General features: G+C 39.3%; 1 protein-coding gene across 1 annotated transcript in view; it reads left to right on the top strand.

Annotated features, from left to right (window-relative positions):
• The first annotated feature begins 206 nt into the window (after positions 1-206).
• LOC137643217 (DE-cadherin-like) overlaps positions 207-20,947 on the top strand; it is a 202,783-nt gene continuing 182,042 nt past the window's right edge. Inside the window, exons 1-2 of the mRNA XM_068376065.1 lie at positions 207-231; positions 831-1,042. Coding sequence (XP_068232166.1) covers positions 207-231; positions 831-1,042 — 237 coding nt within the window. The remainder of the gene's footprint in view (positions 232-830; positions 1,043-20,947) is intronic.

Here is a 20,947-nt window from a genome sequence, read left to right as displayed (position 1 = left end):
ACGTATTATACGACTGTGTCACGTGATACATCACAAAACCTCGTCTCCAAAATGCTCTCGTAAGAATCCTTATAATAAAAGAACTTCGTATTTACATAATTACATATGATGTAACTAAAACTTTCTTATTTACTTGATATTTTTTTTTAAAGAAACTAATATTTACTAATATATAGCAATTTCTGAATCGCGACTCATCTCAAGTGATGCCACTTCTTTTCTCAGCTCCACGTAAGCATTATTCTGACCCTTCGATCTGTCCTGGAACTTTTTAGACTTCCTACATTGCAATAGATTTTCCCACTCATAATAAAAACTATACCGCATTAGATATGCATGCGTTGTAATAAAGTCATTAGAAAGCGTAAACCATTTACGTTACTAATATTTATATGATTGAGGATTACATAACAATAAATTAATGATAATAATAACAATAAATATAAATTCTACTTTTGGTACTCATATCACCATAATGATTTGGAGCTTTTAAAAAATACTTAATAATTCTCCCTTCAAGAGATTATTCCTAAGATTCTCGAGTAATTGTACCCATCTAATAATAAATTAAGTAGCATATCATAATGTTAAGAAACCCCAATTTAATATATTTGGAAATTCTCTTTCATTTTTATATATTCATTACTTATTTTCAATTTCATCCTCTATGCATAAAATATTTATACTTACCTATAACTTCTTATTACACATCATCTCATTGTGAAAAAATTTTACGTAAAAATTTAATTTTCTAAAAATATTTTCACCTTAAAAAGTATCTTATCTAAGAAATTCTATAAATTTATCCAATGTCTCCTTTTTCCTTTCAGTTGTTGATTCATCAAATGGGGACCATCGTCGAGAGGGTCATCACTCCGAGGAAAGTCCCGAACGCAGTCATCGTCAGCATCGTCGTCGTCGCTTTCATCGTCATCTTCATCGGCAGGACAACATGATCGAGTTTCCAAAGCTGGAGTTTTCTCAATCAGAATACAGAGCCAAAGTCCGAGAGGACATTCCTATCCAGACGTCCATTCTTCAGGTAAGTCTGAACATTTCCATTAGATACATAGTTTTATAATGAATATTTTTTGCCACATGAGTGTTTGGTTACCGAGAAAATCAAAACAAAACAGAAGTTACCCTTTTTGGCCACATAATTACATATAAGTCATTAATAATAAAAAAGGAAGATAGCTTAATTACCTCTTTCCCCACCTCTACTGTAGTTTCGTAAGAAGGACGTCGATTTACCCTCCATGCACTATTACTATGCCAGGAACTTTAGTTTTTACAACCTCCCCTGCCTTATGGGTTATTATTTGATCTTGCCTTTCTTTTACTGACAGTGTTACCCTAAGACTTAGTGGTTGGGACGTTATGCAACGCGTATCCAGACGTAAGTGTACCTACGGTTAATACCCGAATTTTAAGGAAATGTCCGCTAAATAGAAGAGTTGCTACTACTGTATATAACGAGCCAAACAAACAAGAACTATAAAATCACTCCTCTGAGACTTAGAAAGTAAGAGAAAAAAATCCTTCGCTTTACCTAGTGTGAAGGTTACAGGAGGCCAGGATGTGGGTTGGTTGGATGGTAAAGATCGCCCCCCACACTTTTGGGGGAAACGGAACGGAGATGTAGATATTTGCATGGGCTGTGAGGATTCCTCGTATTAGATATGGGATGAAAACCATGCTAGATCCGCACGGGGAACACAATGGAATGAACGCAACTAGTAAATCTATGGCAATGAGTGGCCGGGAGGGAGCCTGAAGCTAAAATCTAGGGGCGCTGGCTGCCGCACTTCATTACACGCTAAACCCGACAGGTCTTCGGTACTTGATAATTTTTCTTTTCTTGTATAGTCCTTCCTGGCTGAGCGCCAGAGAGGGAGTTAGGATGTGGGATTTTCCAAACACACAATAAGTTTGCTACAAATACATAAAGACATCATAAAAAAGATATATCTAAAATTTTGTAAGTTACGGGAGGAGTGTCCAAAAAGAGTTGTTGTAGAAGGTTCACATGCATTTACTACATACATTTACGTCTACCTTACATAAGAAGTATGAGAAGTATCATTGTTTTTTGAATAATTGATATTAAGAAAAGATTTGACTTACAATGATAATAATAATCCATCCATATACCAAAGGCACTTCCCCCAATTTTGGGGGGTAGCCGACATCAACAAAGAAACAAAACAAAAAAGGGGACCTCTACTCTCTACGTTCCTCCAGCCTAACCAGGGACTCAGCCGAATTCAGCTGGTACTGCTAGGGTGCCACAGCCCAACCTCCCACATTTTCCACCACAGATGAAGCTTCATACTGCTGAATCCCCTACTGCTGCTACCTCCGCGGTCATCTAAGGCACCGGAGGAAGCAGCAGGGCCTACCGGAACTGCGTCACAATCGCTCGCCATTCATTCCTATTTCTAGCACGCTCTCTTGCCTCTCTCACATCTATCCTCCTATCACCCAGAGCTTTCTTCACACCATCCATCCACCCAAACCTTGGCCTTCCTCTTGTACTTCTCCCATCAACTCTTGCATTCATCACCTTCTTTAGAAGACAGCCATTTTCCATCCTCTCAACATGGCCAAACCACCTCAACACACTCATATCCACTCTAGCCGCTAACTCATTTCTTACACCCGTTCTCACCCTCACCACTTCGTTCCTAACCCTATCTACTCGAGATACACCAGCCATACTCCTTAGACGCTTCATCTCAAACACATTCAATTTCTGTCTCTCCATCACTTTCATTCCCCACAACTCCGATCCATACATCACAGTTGGTACAATCACTTTCTCATATAGAACTCTCTTTACATTCATGCCCAACCCTCTATTTTTTACTACTCCCTTAACTGCCCCCAACACTTTGCAACTTTCATTCACTCTCTGACGTACATCTGCTTCCACTCCACCATTTGCTGCAACAACAGACCCCAAGTACTTAAACTGATCCACCTCCTCAAGTAACTCTCCATTCCACATGACATTCAACCTTGCACCACCTTCCCTTCTCGTACATCTCATAACCTTACTCTTACCCACATTAACTCTCAACTTCCTTCTCTCACACACCCTTCCAAATTCTGTCACTAGTCGGTCAATAATAATAATAATAATAATAATAATAATAATAATAATAATAATAATAATAATAATAATAATAATAATAATAATAATAATAATAATAATAATAATAATTATTATTATTATTATTATTACTATTATCATTGTTATTAATATTATTATTATTAATATTAATATCAATATTATCATTATCATTATCATTATCATTATTTACAAAGTTGACAGGTGAGATGAAGAGTTTATACTTTTTATGAATATAAAAACTTTTATGATGATGATCATTTTTATTTGAGAGATGCCTTGTTGCATCCAGGCAACATTTTCAATCACAAAATAAGACTTATATAAGTATACTATACAAGATACTTACATCTACATATTATATGGACAAGGACATCCATTAACAATAAAACAGAAAATCAACAAAATACTAAAACTCAAACTAACAAAAGAGGAACTAAACGTTGACGGTTTATCACTGGTTTCCGAAAATAGATTTTACAATCGTCTTTTCAAAAATTTTACGACAAAGAAGTTATTTAGCCACAAGGACCAGCTCGATGACCAGTATGTCATTTGTTTACATGTTGTACCTGCAGTGCAACCTACGTGAGTAGCTCTTTGAGGTATACACGAACCAGATACGGAGGACACTTCGGGAGGGCCACTCGAACTTTTAGCTTGTTGGCCAAGGCTATCCTGTTGAGGATTAGAGATGATACTTTTACCTGCTGGTCAGAATTTAATTCTTAAAATTTTAAGGTCATAGCATCCTATAGTGAAAATACCCTGTTTTGAATAGTTAGGTCTATTGAAATACATTTTCGGAAACCCGTGATGACCAGTCATATGAATTCAGTTCCTCTTTTCTTAGTTTGAGTTATTCTTAATTTGATATTTTGTTGATTTTCTTTTTTTATTGATATATGTATCTTTTATTGTAGGCTTAATCAGAATTTATGCTATCTTTAGATTAAAAATTTTACCTAGGCGCAACGAAATGTCTCGTAAATAAAAATGATCAGCATCATGTCAAGAGTTTTTATATTATTATTATTATTATTATTATTATTATTATTATTATTATTATTATTATTATTATTATTATTATTGTTATTATTATTATTATTATTATTAGGAATGAATGAATGACTGAACATCTTTATTTCTCTTTTTGTGTTATATTCATCACTACTTCTTTCGTTAATTACTCTGGATATTTTCATTCTATAGAAGTAGAAAGATACTCGGAAGTTCAGTATTTTATTTTATCTTAATCGTGCATATTATAGTTCTCTGGACGACGTTTCTGGGACATCTGCTCAAATTTTCGTATTGCTGGTTCTTGTGGTTTCCAGTATTTATACCTAAACTTCCAGCATTCTATAATGCCCCAAGTAACCCTATTAGTTACGTGTAGGTCTTGGGTGGAGCTCTGATTATTTCTGACGATTGGAAGAGTCGGTAGGTGAAGTATAAGTCCCCGGTATGTTAGAGAGACAGGTGAAGTTAGTGATTCTAGGACGTGGTGCTCTAAGAGATAAGCTGAGACTCAGTGATAAAAGAATGAAATGAAGTGTATTCCTTTCCTCTTACAACATGAAAATATCCAGAGTACTCAATGAAAGAAGTACAGATGAATAAAAACACAATAAGAAAAGTAGAGAAAGTCTTTTATAAAAGCAATGGGCCAGATGCAGCCAATTCATTATTATCCCTCTTGTTACTGAATATAATTATTGAAAAGATTTATTAATGCTTTCTTTGCGTAATCGTCAAATCCCCTGAAAAAGAAGGAAAGCGAGAAACCACTTACAAAGGATGAAATGTTTTATCGATACCCCGAAGCAAAGTTGCGCATTAATTCAGAAATTGAAAATAAAGAACTGCTATAAGTTTCAGAGTACCCATTTCTTTTTGGGATTAAATGGGAATTGTCATATTAGCAGGCTTAAATATAGGCTTAGAAACAATTATAAGTCAGGATCTTAGTGCAGAAGAGAAGTATGTGGAATTATGAACAGTATATGACATTTATATGCGTTACACGTGTATAAATATACTTACATTCGTTTATATATATATATATATATATATATATATATATATATATACACACATATATATATGTATATATATATATATATATATATATATATATATATATATATATATATACACACACACATATATATATATATATATGTATATATATATATATATATATATATATATATATATATATATATATATATATATATATATATATATATATATATATATATATATAGAATAGAAGCCGGTTTTATATACCAGATACCGGTATGTTTTGAGTGGAATGGGCATATTGACGCAAATAATATACTTTCTGCAATCCACTCATACAAATATTTGCATGCATACTGTAAGTTATGCTCCTCGAACTAGAGCGGGCAAGGGTTCGATTTGACGCCGATTAATATCTTCGTCGTTGTAATGTGACGGGAGTGGAGGAGGAACTAATAAGAAGTCAGCTCCCGAACAACTAATTTTGTTCAGAGACAACACAGGTATTTATAGGCATAGAAGGGGTCACATAAGAGTAACAATTGCATGTGTATATTCAAAGTATTTTGACATGAAAATTGACAATATAATAATGCAATGACAATAAGGTTAAGATTAGAATATCACATTCAACAGCTTTTTGATGTGGAGTCCGATGTCGGTTGCAGAGTAGACAAAAACGTAGATACACCATGCTTCTTTATTTCTATTTACGTTGCTTACTGCACGTGCATTATAGGAGCCCCTTTGAAGGAGATATGCCTGTGGAAATGGCAACATGCCCTAGAGAGTCGTATTGTTGGCAGGTCGTCATGCAAGAGATACACAAGTTTTAGGCAGTCAATAGTGATCCAGTCCTCTTTACCACATACGGTAGAGAGGAAAGCTTTCAGAGTGCGACGGATAATAAGGAATGGCCCCATATATTAGTGCATACATGGTGGTTTTTAAGCATTAGTGCTTATGAAGACGTGTATTTTGGTGTGTAGGTCTTTTCGTGTGAGCTGCATTGCTGCTGGCTTGTAAGTCTGATGGAGCTGGTAAAATCACCCACAGCATGACACTGCTGGAGATTATTGGAGGAGGTAGCGGACAGAAAAAAAACACAACAGGGACGACCAATGGGTTGCCAAATACCATTTAAGCTGGTGAGACATTCCTGGTAACCTTGGGATTGGTCCTCAATTCAAGGAGGACCCAGACAAATTGTGGAAACCAGCTGGAGTCATTGCAGAGGGTCATCAAAACTGCTTGGAGGGTACAAAGGAAATGTTCTGCCATTCCGTTGGCTGCAGGGTTACAAGCTTTATTCTAATGTGGAGTGATGTCGAGAAGATACCCTAATGATACCCACAATTAAAAGGCTAAAGTGGTACCCTAGTTGCAATAATATGCTCTGGGATGCAGAATATTGCTATCCGTCAGGAAAGTAAGGCAGCATTATCTCAAGCGTATGTTAAATCTTGCATGCAGATAGCATTAGGCCAGCAAGTAGTGATTGATTACTGTAAAAGGGTAATGTTGTCCGTGTGATGTGTATAGGAGGTCAGCCAATGGGAAAGTGGGCAAAACGATGCTGAGGTTGATGAAAAGTACCTAAACCCGAGTCCATGTGTCCATGCAATAATGAAGTTGACATGAAATACAGGCCCAATCATTGGCATCTATAGCAGTGCCATGCCATATGAACTTTGACTTTAATAGCTGTGCAGTAAATTGGTCGAGGAGTGTGAGATCCCATGGATCAATTAAAACACCTATTGGTGCATGAAGTTAAGTGTCCAGGGAAGTGGCCTACCAGAACTGACATCACAGAGGAGGATGGCATTGGCATCATCGAAGGCTATGTCTTCTCAATGAAGAGACGTGCAGCACATCCTACAGGTTTGGTACTTGGGGTCTCATCGTTGGCCTTCTGCCAAAGCCTTGTAATCCATTCCCAAGTGACAGCAGCCAACGTGTTTCTGAAAAGGGCATTTGCAATAGGATTCAGCTTACCAGAGATGTGTTAAATGGTACAATTCTATTTAGAGCTGACAGAGATATCAGCGTTGTTGGGCGGATCCGGCAAGGGATTATCAAATGAAGGTATGCACAAAGGCATGGCGTTTGTGCGAATGAAGAATGTGCCCTCTAAGATGGACATAACTTCATCTTCTTAGTCAAAAGTAAAGTAGGAGGATTCTTCTTTGGAAAGTTTTCTACTAAAGAAGGTCAATGGGTAGGGTGGTTCGTTGATAATTTTTTTTGAGTACTGCCCATGCAGCAAGGTACTGGAATTAGTGGTAGTAGGAAGGGTGCACGGAAAAAGCGAGAGCAGTTGCATTTGATAGAGTTTCCTTTGTGGTGACTTAGGCCACCTCTTTAAAGGGGCCTCACTTAAGGGTTTTGGCTTGCCCTTGAGGGAATTGTAGAGTGGGGCTAGAGTGGTGGCAATTGCTGGAAAAATCAGTGATAATAATTCACCATGCCCAAGAACTCCTGCAGTGATTTAACAGTCAAGAGCATTGGGAACTTCTGTAATACAGTGCCTTTTCAGAAAGGGGATGAACGCCCTCAGGAGTGATGCGATGTCTCAAGAATACCACTCCCTTGACACCAAAAGTATGCTTGTCGAATCTGAGTATAAGGCCATCCAGCTGGAGGCAATTGAGAGTGATGTGTTGGTGATGTAGGTGGTTCTCTTTGGAGGGGCAGAATATTAGTGTGTCATCTACCTAACATACGCAGAATGGGAGGTCCCCTAAGATGCAATACATGAGTTGCTGAAATGTGTCTCCTGCATTATGAAGGCCTAAGCAGGAGTAATTGAAGGTATATGTGACGAAGGGGGTGGTGAAGGCGGACTTGGGGATGTCTTCTGGGTTCATACTCTTTTAGGAGGTCAAGGGTAAAAAATACTGTTGGGGGAGGGTTAGTAGCCTGGTTCCATCTGGATATTAAGATTAAAGTAATCAGCACAAGGGCATATAGATCCATTACTCTTCCTCTTTAGGCCAATGTGCAAAGGCAACAACCATGTGCTTGAGGTCTTTTTACAAAGGTCCATTTCTTACATTTCAGCAAATGTGTATTTAGCAGCTGCCAAATGGCCTGGTACCAAATGACTGAATCTTGCAAACACAATAGGTCACATTATCTTGATAGGTAATAGATACTGTGATTGGTGGGAACAATGGCCGACTGGCATAGTTCTGGGCGGGAGATGTCAGGATATAATATGAGGAGGTGGGTGTAGGCATCTTAGGGCGTGCTGATGTGAAGAGCAGGCTCAGAAGGAGAAAGTGATAAAGGTGTGAATGAGTTGGAGCTGGCATTGCCTAAGAATTGTCATGCGATATCAGCCAGGAGGTCGAAATGACCAAGGAAATTCACATCAATGAGAGACGGTGTAAAGTTGGCAACAATGGAATTCCCCTGTTACAGGGCATACCCAAATGACAGTGTCATTGTTTCTTTACCCTGGGTGGGGATATAAAATCTATTAGCAACCACCAGGTGTACATTACCAGTCTCGGGATGACTGGGTCATCCATTTAAGAGGGAATGTGGCAGACGGAAATGACAGACATCATTATCTACAGAAAACACTCATTAAATCATGAATTGGGCAAAAGGAAGAAAATAGTTAATAGGGAGGGCATCACCTTTACATATCTTTTGTTCATTGACATCCTGTAGTATAATTATTAGCAGCAGTCCCAAATCTAATGCGATAATAGCACAATTCAGGGCGATGGTTAGGGTGCGAGCATGGAGCAACATTGGTGGGTGGTGGGTGGATTCATTGATCGCCAGGCATGTCACGAGGTGGGAGTTGATGTCCTAGAGCATTCACTTCAACTTCAATTGGCATTTTATGGTTGTCCCCGTTGTCAAGCATGGAGTTGTTGACGGAGTTCTGGACAAAGTGGAAATGGCTGCCCATAAGGGCGTCATCTCTGGTCATCAGGTCCTTCATGGGCAAGTTGTCAACACTGGGAAGGACAGCTTGCACCAATTTTTAGCCGGCTTTGTGCACAAAGGGCATGAAGTAGGTTCATTTCAAGAGGAGAACCATCTGCAGGAGGTTGAAGGCGAGCAATACTGATCCCTTCTCCGATGGCCATCAATGCCCTTTGAACACACTATGCTTGTTGACAGAGCTAAAAAAATTTTGGCTACACGGGTGGCTGGTGGTGGTGAGATATGATCTGAGGGCATCGTAGTACATGGAGATTTCTATCTGCTTGCAAAGACAGAGACTTCGGGGAAGATGTCATTAGGAGTCCCAGCGAGGAAGTAGTCGGTTTTGGTGCTTAAGTGGGGATGCCCTAGATGTGGAATTGAATCTTAGTGCACTGAAACCAGGTAACATCATAAGTGCTGGTGAATGGTGGCAATTTCACCATGACTGTATGGACACATGAGTCGGAGTCGGTGGTGGGCATTACCGGAGGATAAAACAGACAAAGCTGTGAACTTGGAGATAGACTGGGTATTCAAGGCATTTTATGTAAATTTCTTTTCCACTCCCGTTATGGCACACAAAGACAACTCCTGAGCAACTAACACTATTTAGCAACAACATAAGTATTTATAGATCCCAAGGGGCACATGAAAGTAAAAATTGCATGGTTACATCCAATAGCTTTTATCTATAAGGTTGACATTGGCATAGAAATAGACAGTATAATAATGGAATGATAATAAACTTGAAATTGGCTTGTTACCCCAATAGCTTTTTGACGTGGTCTGATGGCGGTTGCGTAAAAGAAAATCTAGATAGAGAATTCTTGTTTATTGATATGTGTATTTATTGCTGCCCATAAATTACAGTATGAAGTTGTTGAAATAGCTTAATTTCTCATTAGTTTGTAGATAAACTGTCTGCAATGAAATTAAATTTTTCAGTGTACAGGTATATATTGCACAAGGAAAAGCGTGGGTAGCATGAACAAACTTAAAATTATTTTTGACCAAATATTTACTGTTTTCTATGTCACTCTATAAAATGAAGTGGGTGGGTGAGATATGTAAGGTGTGAATAGCAGAGGCATGAAGAGTACAGTATTTCAAAGAATCTGTCAAGTTGCCACGGTGATGTATATCACCGAAATGAATTCCTAACATTTTTAACGGAATTGGGAGCAACCGGTAGTTGTCATGGAAGCTGCTTCCAACCATAAGTTTTAGGTGATTTAGAGATACTACCGTAAGGGAAATGGAATATCTTCATTTTCATATGACGGGTTAAGCGGTATAAAGGTGAAATGTGATCTCAGATGTGAAAACATAAATTGGCTTCACACACACAGACACACACACATATACTATATATATATATATATATATATATATATATATATATATATATATATATATATATATATATATATATATATATATATATGCGCGTGTAAGTGTGTGTATAAGTAGTTTATCTTTTTACAAATATATCCATATTGTTAGAGAAATATACTTCGTATTCTTAGTAATCATTAACAATAATATTTAAATGAAAAATCTGGCAATTATTCATGTACATATTCATAAATAACGAAGGAGTTACAGTATCTAATATACGTATCCGGTTACACACTTGCCCAACATGCACACACACTTATGCTGTTCTGTAGTAAGAGGTTAATAAAGTCACTCTTATTCCTCATCCTTTTTTTTTTTTTTTTTTTTTTTTTTTTGGGAAATTAATTTGATGGCATTTCTTCCCCACGAGCCAACCCCTCTTCCTTTGATAGTATTCTGTCGATAGAACTTACCTAATCTCTGTCTCGTCATTCACATTCTTAAGGGAACTTTACAATACTCATGAAACGAATACTTCAACCATTGAATTTTATCGTGGTAAAAATGAATAATTGAAATTACACGAAAAGGTAGATATAAGCATACTAATAGATTGGAAAAATATAAACAAAAAGAAATATGAATGGGAAAAATATTAAGTGACAGGTTATTATAGTAATCAGTGAAGGGATTGGTATTGTACCTCACCCAATTCGTATGTGATAGGATTAAAAGAAGGCAAACTAAATACTAATGATAGGGAGAATAAGTTCATGATGGGATGTTAGTTGGTGGTATGCACAAATTTCTGGGAGAGTAGCAATATGCTGTATTAGAGTGAAGAAAGAGGAGAGAGAGAGAGAGAGAGAGAGAGAGAGAGAGAGAGAGAGAGAGAGAGAGAGAGAGAGTCTTCCTGATTGATGATAATGCTCATGATGAGTTAGAGATGGATCATGGAAATGGAATAAAAATATAAAAAGTGTGAATTAAAGTTAGGAGAACACATCTCTCTCTCTCTCTCTCTCTCTCTCTCTCTCTCTCTCTCTCTCTCTCTCTCTCTCTCTCTTTACTATTTTCCCCGTGTAAATTCTAAATGAGTTTAGAGTACAGCAGCGATTAGAATAATCCTGTGCAAGTCTTGCATACAGTAAGTGGAGTGAATTATTTTAACGTCATCTCCCCCGGAGAGGCGTTAATATCAGCGAAGGCTCGTATTTCTTGTGTTGAGGGGCGACAATTAACTCTGTTGGTCTCTAATTAGACTTGATACTCGAGGGGTAATTGGTATTCAGTCAAGGGATTACCGCCTTATTCATTTCTGGAGTTGCCGCTACAGCATTTGAGGAGTTTGTTTTCTTGCGTTAAAACAGATCTGGTCTTGGCAAAACATTATGACATTGTTTGTTGTTGCTCTAATGGAGCAATACTTGTCCCCTGATTTTTGATCACGGGTATTGATTATTCTGTATACAATCATGGAGTTCTTGTGGGGCATATTTCGTCAGAGTTAAGGAAAGAAAGTACAAGGACGGAGAATAGGATATTGGAACGAACTAAAAGAGGAGATATGGAAGGTTTTTTATTTAGGAAGTCAGGAAGTAGTGTTGGTAGTTATTGAGAAAACCCATTGAATGGGAGAGTGGAATCATCAAATGACAATGATAATCAATCTAGGAAGCCATGTGAATCGTGTCATGTATTTCAGGGTAACGTACTTGCTAATGTTAATGGGTGATCGGTAATTTGAATGTGTTCACTTACTAGTATAATGAAAATAATTATAATAATTGATTCAATGCTTATTCCATTTAGTATGATTAATTTGACTCTCTCTCTCTCTCTCTCTCTCTCTCTCTCTCTCTCTCTCTCTCTCTCTCTCTCTCTCTCTCTCTCTCTCTCTCTCTCTCTCTCTTAATTTCATAGAGATGTTGTACACGCCCTCTAGCTCTCTTTTTCTCATAATCGAGTAAAATATTTTTAATAATGGGAAATTACGATAAATTTATATTTAGAAATTTGTACTTCAAATTTGATTGGGACTCTTGTGGGAATTAAAGGTCCTTTTATCAGATCATATGGGGCAGTCTAATTACTGAAGTACTATTATGATTCCAATCTGGAATTTATTCATATTAGACTCTGATATGATGGGGTTTTATTTTCAGTCAAATAGCTTGAAAAAGTAAATTGCCATTCAAATGATATTACTACATGCATAGAATTGATTTGAAAAGCTCTCTCTTTCTGTGGTTCTTCTTCCTTTGTCCCCTTACGCCAGTAATTGCTAGTAAATTAAGTTTATGTTCGTCAGACTTCTCGCAGCCTGTTTGTTTGTTCTTTTCTACATTTTTTTTTTATTCAAAAACAGTAATTCGATAACCAGAAAATTCTCATATTTTTCTGTTTGTTATTTATAGCTCGTTATAAAAATATAACTAGTTCATAAATAATAGTGTCTCATTTCTTCTGGTGTTTTACTTGCTTTTTTGGTTATTGGCATACTTGATTGTTAGGGTAAGCAGTAGTACTGGGAGCAGAAAAGCCCTCACAGACAACAACACCATTATCTTTTGAAGTAGCAGTAATTACAACACCTGTAATGATCTTTTTAGTCACCCTAGGAGTAGAGGCATCAATGACATTGTCACCCTAAATTATTCAGTTAGGGAATTATCATCATTACTATATTTTTTCCCTATGTATTCTTTTATACATCTTTCCATCTTGTTTCCCCTGTTTAGTTTCCATCCGATCACGAAACGTTTTCTCAGTCCTTCAACCTGCTATACAGGTTATTTTCGCCGTTTCTTTGTGCAGTGTATCCAGTTTAACCAAAATCAAATCCAGGTCTCTTTCAAACATCATTGTCTCTTTCTCCTCAGTCATGGGATCTGTGTTATCAAATCATCAATTTTTGTGACTATTTCAAAGGACCATTTATCAGCAAAAACATTTTTTTTCCCACTTCCATTACACTTTGATATATATCTGTTTTTTTTTACTAACCTCGGAAAGTGTATTAGCCATGTGAATTTTAGGTTTGAGGACTCTTATGCATCCGTATAAATATCAAGCATTAGACTTTGTAATTCGTATTGTATTGAGGATGTAGGGTTTATGTGTTCAAGTATTTATACTGCTCTTTACAGTTAATATCTTAGTTTTGAGTCAAGCTTCCAGCTCGCTTCTGTTTTTCTTCCTTTTTTAATAGTTCTTTTATGCTACTTTACTTTCCCTATTCCCCTTTCTTTCTCCTCATTTCTCTTCGCCGAAGATATGGCGTGAAGCATTTGGACTTGTACCAACCGTGTGTCACACAATTGTACATAATTCCTTTTGTATATATTATGCTTGTATCTTCGCTCTTCCCTCGCACTAAAACGAACATGAAAATTCATGTCTGCTGTTTTCCTCTGTAACATTGTCATTTCCTCGAACATGTATTTTCCTGTTGTCTTGAGGTTTTGTATATAAAGGAGAGTGTTCTTTAATATAGAACTCAGTTGATTGCATCCTGCCCTTGAGTTCACAACCCTCTCTCGGCTCGTCATATTGGTGACCCCGGAGTGACTCGCTCCTCCCGCCTCCCCCCCACCCCCTCCACCTCTCACCGTTACTATGACGCCGTCAACGCATACCTTCTGCAGCAGTAATCGCCGTCGCCAGCCGCCCGTATAGCAACGCCTTTTCAGCTCTCTCAACAACCGTTGGGGGACCAAAGGGCTTTGCTCACCCTCGGGAAAATGACCAGTATCACTCGCCTGCAACCTGCCGCAGACAGCTCTCCTCGTGGGGTGAACCTACTTTGTGCCCTTATGGACAGCCACTTCATGACCTTCAAAACCTCCATCAACGCCTCCACTCGTGACGAAGAGGACACCTATTCAACTTCAACCGAAGCTGACGTGAATGCTGTAGGACATACACGCCTATGAATGCCGTAGGACATACATGCCTATGAACGCCTTAGGCCTATGAATGCCATAGGACACGCCTATGAATGCCGTAGGACACACGCCTATGAATGCCGTAGGACACACGCCTATGAATGCCGTAGTCCTATGAATGCCTTAGGACACACACGCCTATGAATGCCGTAGGACACGCCTATGAATGCCGTAGGACACACACGCCTATGAATGCCGTAGGACACACTCGCCTCCCCGTGACGAGCTGGAGCGACAACAGAGCCACCCATCATCCACCACTTGCTCGCACCCCAACCATCGACTTCTACAGCCACTCACTGCCGCTAATCGGCGCAGTTTTTACTACTACCTCTCCAGATTCAGGGCACCTATTTAACATGTTCAGTATGTCATTTTTAGAGGGGGAGCCATGTACCAACCGTGTGTCACACGATTGTACATAATTCCTTTTGTATATATTATGCTTGTATCTTCGCTCTTCCCTCGCACTAAAACGAACATGAAAATTCATGTCTGCTGTTTTCCTCTGTAACATTGTCATTTCCTCGAACATGTATTTTCCTGTTGCCTTGAGGTTTTGTATATAAAGGAGAGTGTTCTTTAATATAGAACTCAGTAGATTGCATCCTGCCTTTGAGTTCACAACCCTCTCTCGGCTCGTCACAGACTCGTGGGATCCAGGAAAAGGGTGAAAATAAAAGGAAAAACTTATATCATTTATAACTGTTAGCAGAAACCTGTTGTTTCCTGTGTCATTACATCCATGCGGTGTATGCAGGTTGGGTATACTCAAACACGAGCAATGTGCAATAGTTATGTATTCACAATTCAATACATGGTGAGCAGCAATGCAATAACAATGTTGAGGCCACGCTTGCTCCAGCGAGACTGCCCCAGATTCAATATCTCCCGCCTTTAATAGATTATGGCGGGAATACAAATAACTTTCAAAATGCATTATATGGAAACATCCTACATCCCCTCTCTAAAATAAATGTATTACATTTTTCATGAAATTGAGGGTTTATCAAGTAATCATACAGCAAGAGAAGTATAAGGCATACTGATGACAAAATGGTGTTATATAAAAGATAACACAAATCATATAAGTGGAGCGCGATTACGTGCTCATTGCAAAGTAAGACGACATTTAGTTGCATGAAATTATCAAATTATTACAAACTGGTCACATATTCAGTACAAAAAAAAATATCAAATTGTGCATAATTAAAGAGAAATCAAATTGTACATAATTGAAAAATCATAAAATATAGTCTTCATGCCAACTCGGAGGATTTATTTTCCTGGTCCCTCTTCTGGGTTGGGGGTCGGCACACGAGTCAGCGGGGGAAAGTGAACGAGTAGGTGGGGGGAAATCCTGCACTCTTATTTCCCGAAGATGTTTTCTGTTTCTCGTTGATATTCTTCCACTACCATCTAGTTTTATGACATATTGGCGGTCTCCTTTCATTTCAACGCCTTTTGCAATACGATCCCCGGCCTTAGAGACAACATTTTTCACTGCTACTGTGGTACCCGCTTGCAAGGGGCGGAGTCTCTTTGCACTAGAATCATGACGGAACTTGACATTTCTCAGGTGTTTACCCATCTTCTCCTCTCTGTCTATCATAATGTCTGCCCACTGTTCTGTTATCTTATGATAGCTTTTAATCATGGGGACTGAGTCCCTGAGTTGTCGTCCCATGGCTAACTGTGCCGGCGATTTATCGATGTCTCTTAGGGGCGTATTTCTATATTGCAAAATGGCTCTTGCAAAACTATCTGTGTCGAGGCTTCCGTCGCTTCTTGTGTTATCTTGAATGGTTCTCTTTGCTGTACGTACTGCTGCCTCTGCCCTCCCGTTGGATTGGGGGTAATGGGCTGAGGATATTCTCATCCTAACCCCCCATTTCTGTAGGAAGCTAGCCATCTCAGTGCTTACCAAATTGCTGCCACCATCGAGGGAGATTTCTTCCGGGGCGCCCCACTGCATGAAGTATCGTCGGAAGAGGGGAATCAACTTAGCAGAAGTGGCACCATTTGGAAAGAAGGCAATTTCCACCCAACCAGTAAGCCTATCTGCATATACCAGAAATTGTTTTCCACACATTTGAAACATATCCGTGACCGTTTGTTGAAAATGATATTCAGGGGGTGGGGTAGGCAATAGCGGTTCCCTTTGTTGGGACGGAGCGATGACGTCACATGTTCTGCACTGCATCCTCTTGAGTTTCAGTTGACACTCCATCCCAGGCCAATACACAGCCTGTCGTGCCCTACGAATCATTGAATTAGAACTTTGGTGGCGTGAGTGTAGGTTAGAGACAACTTGGTCTCGTAGTGACACAGGTATTGCCAGACGTATGTGCCCGTCATCGTATGAATACACCACCAGTTCGTCCACGATGCCAAGTCGATCCCGTACATTAAAATACGGCTTTATGCTGGAGTCGACTAGATTTCTCGATACCGGCCAAGAACCTGCGGCTACCATACTCTTTAGCAGCTGATATTCCACATCGCTTTCAGCAGCCCTTTTAACAGAATTCCAGTCGAGGGTTATGACGTCATCACTCAGCGACGTCATCAGTGCTGCAACGCATGAACTCTCAACTTCCTCCCCCATCTCACGGTCACTCGCATTTATTGGGCTTCTGATTACTGGATATCTCGAAAGAGTATCGGCTGCTGAGTTTTTCTTCCCAGGGATGTATTTTACTGTGAAACTGTATTGTAATGTTTTTTCCTTTAATCAAAGCAAATGAGGATTTGCAATGTCTTTCAATTCTCTGTCCCCAAACACTTTGACTAGCGGACGGTGGTCAGTAACAAGGATAATATTGGGACACCCCAGTAAGAATAATCTAGCTTTCTGAAAGCACCATACCACGGCGGAAGCCTCTCCTTCAACGACTGCATAATTAACTTCTGCCGAGGTTAAATGTCTGCTTCCACAGAGGGCAAGTTTCCACCCCCCTTTGCAACAAAATGGGACTTTATCCTCTTCGCAACTGCAATGTTGTTGTAACACCAGAAATCCCATCCCATCACGCGACCAGTCAGTGATTACTGCAGTTCGCCTGGATTTATCATAGTAGGCCAATCCATCCCCAATCAGATTGCATAAAATTTCTTTAGTCTTTTCGAACGCATCCTGTAACATTTCATCCCAGTATACCTTTCGACTAGTAGACTTTTTTAGGAGGTCTCGAAAGGTTTCCATTAGTTGAGAGGTAGCAACAAATGGGGCCAATTGGTTTACGAGGCCAAACCAAGATCTTATGTCAGTGATGGTTGGTTGATTTGGCATTGGGAAGTTCTTGATTGCAGACAACTTTTCCTCACCTGGCTTGAAATTGTCCCAACCTAATTCATAGCCCACAAAGTCTACCTCGCGTTGGCAAAATTGAAATTTTTCAGGATTGAGGGTAACTCCGTTCTCTTCACATACTTGTAAAAAACTTATCGTATGTTAGAACGCTCCTTCCACAGTATCATCATAAAGGAGAACATCATCGACACATTTAGGTTTTCTCGGAATGTCCACTATTACATCATCAAAGCGCTTTGAGTATGCATCCGAGGCAGAGACATGTCCCATTGGGGTCCTACAATACTGGTACCTACCCCATGGGGATATGAAGGTAGTCAGGTGCCGACTTTCTTCATCTAATTCCACTTGATGGAAACCAGAATAGGCATCTATTACAGTTTTGTATGAACGTACAGGTACACCGGATGCCATGTCGAACGGGGCAAAAGTGTGATGAGTTTCTCTTTTGCAAAATTTGTTTAGCCTTTGGTAATCCACTGTTCTTCTTGGGTTTCCATTCCTTTTAGCCACTACCACCATTCGCGCACACCAATCGGTTGCAGTTCCTGTAGGAACGGGGCGGATTATTCCCAGTTTTACATCATCGTCCAGCTGTTTTTTTACCTCTTGCTCCCAATGTTTTGGAATTGGAATTGGCGTATGGCATGCGTTTGAGACTGCATCAAGGAGAAGGTGGATATGGTGTTGCTTTCCCTTCATTACCGGTAAAGGATTCCGTTTAGTATTGAATACCGTACCAGAGAAACGCTCCAAAATCCACCTTTTGAGCTTAGGTACGTTGGCCTCCTGAGAGGAGAACGGCAACTCTATGACGTCATGGTTGTTGCTCACATCACTGGTGGCGTCATTGGCATCCACACTATTGGGCCATTCCCTACCAATATTATTTAATGATATCCCGTCTACCTTAACATGATGGGGAAAGTTCGCATCCACTAATCCTAAACACTTACATACATCTATAGATAGGTATAGCCTAGAGACACCGCACACTACTAACACCTCTATATTTAGAGCAATATTTCTACATAATGTTATTGTACAACGCACACTACCCAGTACTTTCATGGGTTTTTCGGCTGCATGATTGACCCTGGCGTTCGAACGATGCAACTGTTTCACGTTCAGTCCTAATTGATGCAAAACCTTTTCCCCCATAATACAAACTTCAGCCCCAGTATCGGCAATGGCATCAATAAATGCCTCATACATTGGTACATCACGTCTCATTTTATGTTCAATTTTTACGCGTACATACGGTAGTTTTCCCGACAATGCTGTCACCTGCTGGACCCCACAATGTGGCACTAATGTGCATGCCGTCACTGACATAGTGTCGTCATCATGGTCGACTTCAATGCCTGCTGCCTTGTTATTCACACGTTTTTTTCTGCAATATCTAGCTAAATGACCCTTTACACCACAGTTGTGGCAACACACTTCATTTGCATAGCAGCTAGATTTATTTTTCTCATGAATGCGCCCACAATTATCACATCTCTTACCTGACATGAGCAGCTTACTATCCTTCTGTCGACGAAAGTTCGATTTTACTGCCGCAACATCACTATGTTCTGTTTCATTACTATCATAGGGCAGCAATTCCTTCCCCACCTTGGCGGTAATGAGTTTCTGGTTAAATTTGTTTGCCCCACTGTCCCTTTCAGCTGCCTCATATATTTCACACTTCTGTAGAATTTTGGCGACACTGTTATATTTCTCGTAGTCCTGGAGTATTTCTTGTTTCAGTCCACAGTTATTTAAACCACTGGCTAACCTGTGAGTCAGCATATAGTCACTCATGTCATTTTGGCACTGAGGGCAGCGGAAAGCACAATCTAAAGCCAATTCCTGACACCGATGTACATATGTCTTCGCGGGTTCCATAGGCCCTTGCTGTGCACTAAAAAATTTATCCCACAGAATTGCACGATTTACAGACTTTTGAGTCACTTCTTGGACGGCATCCAATGCCTGATGTAAAGAAAGGGCTTTCCATTCATCGGCCGTATAACAGGCGTCCAATGCCCTTTGCAACTGATCATCGCAGTTCAAACGAATGCTCAGCACAGCATCTTCAGTTGTAACCCTGCCAATATGGAACCAATCTGTCATTGACCTACGCCACTTCCTAAATGCTCCTTGTGACATTTCGTACGAACATTTGTCGGGCATAATTGCCCTCATACCTGAGGGGGCACCACTGCTCTGTCGCTGCTGCAAGAAAAGGTTTGCCATTGCCTTCAGAAGGTCCTCATTCCCACCATTAATGCGGCCACGTGCAGCCCGTCGAAGGGTCCCTCTTCTTGGTGTTGTTGAGTATCTTGCACCCGACATCTTGAAGGCTTCACTGCAATCCTACTCACTGCGCCATGTATGCAGGTTGGGTATACTCAAACACGAGCAATGTGCAATAGTTATGTATTCACAATTCAATACATGGTGAGCAGCAATGCAATAACAATGTTGAGGCCACGCTTGCTCCAGCGAGACTGTCCCAGATTCAATATCTCCCGCCTTTAATAGATTATGGCAGGAATACAAATAACTTTCAAAATGCATTATATGGAAACATCCTACATGCGGTTACTGGAATATAGAAATCACCCACTTGCCAATTTTCTGCAATTAGAGAAATTAAAGGAAATTTATTGATTACGTTAAAATCTTTTATAAAGAAAGCATAGTAAGTGTTAGGATAGGTTCAAGCAGGTTGGAGAATGACAGGTATAAAATGAAAGATGGTATCTAGATAATAGTTTTTGTGTCTGGTTGATCAAGCTTTTTCTTTTTTAGTACACTGATGAGGGAACTAGAGAAATGGCGTTGGATATAAGGAAAAGTTTTATAGATAAGGAAAGGCACAGTTACTGTATTTTTAATCTTTCATAAAATTAACAGCTGCAGAGACGAACGGAATGTTTTCTAAGTGTTTGTGGGCTGATTGATTTGAAAAGAATATTAGCAAGATTAAAGTTATGAGGGTAAATTATTTCTGGAAATTATGAACATTTGTCGTTTTAATGATTATTAAAAATAAAAGAAGTGTTTGATCCCTCTAAAAAGCATTTGGAAGCTAAATGTGCTTTGCCATATGAGTCAAACGAGTTATTAAGGGCATTCGAGATTTGGATGAAAAAGACTAAGAAATTCGTCCATTGTTCAATGAACATTTCATAAGATTTAGTAACCCTTTCACATTTGGTGGGAAGAAACTGATGAGTACGACAATTGTATCCT

The sequence above is a fragment of the Palaemon carinicauda genome, chromosome 6 (genome assembly GCF_036898095.1).
Source record: "Palaemon carinicauda isolate YSFRI2023 chromosome 6, ASM3689809v2, whole genome shotgun sequence".
NCBI classification, from domain to species: domain Eukaryota; kingdom Metazoa; phylum Arthropoda; class Malacostraca; order Decapoda; family Palaemonidae; genus Palaemon; species Palaemon carinicauda.
The sequence above is the reverse complement of the archived record's forward strand: the minus strand, read 5'-3'. Positions and strand labels throughout refer to the sequence as shown.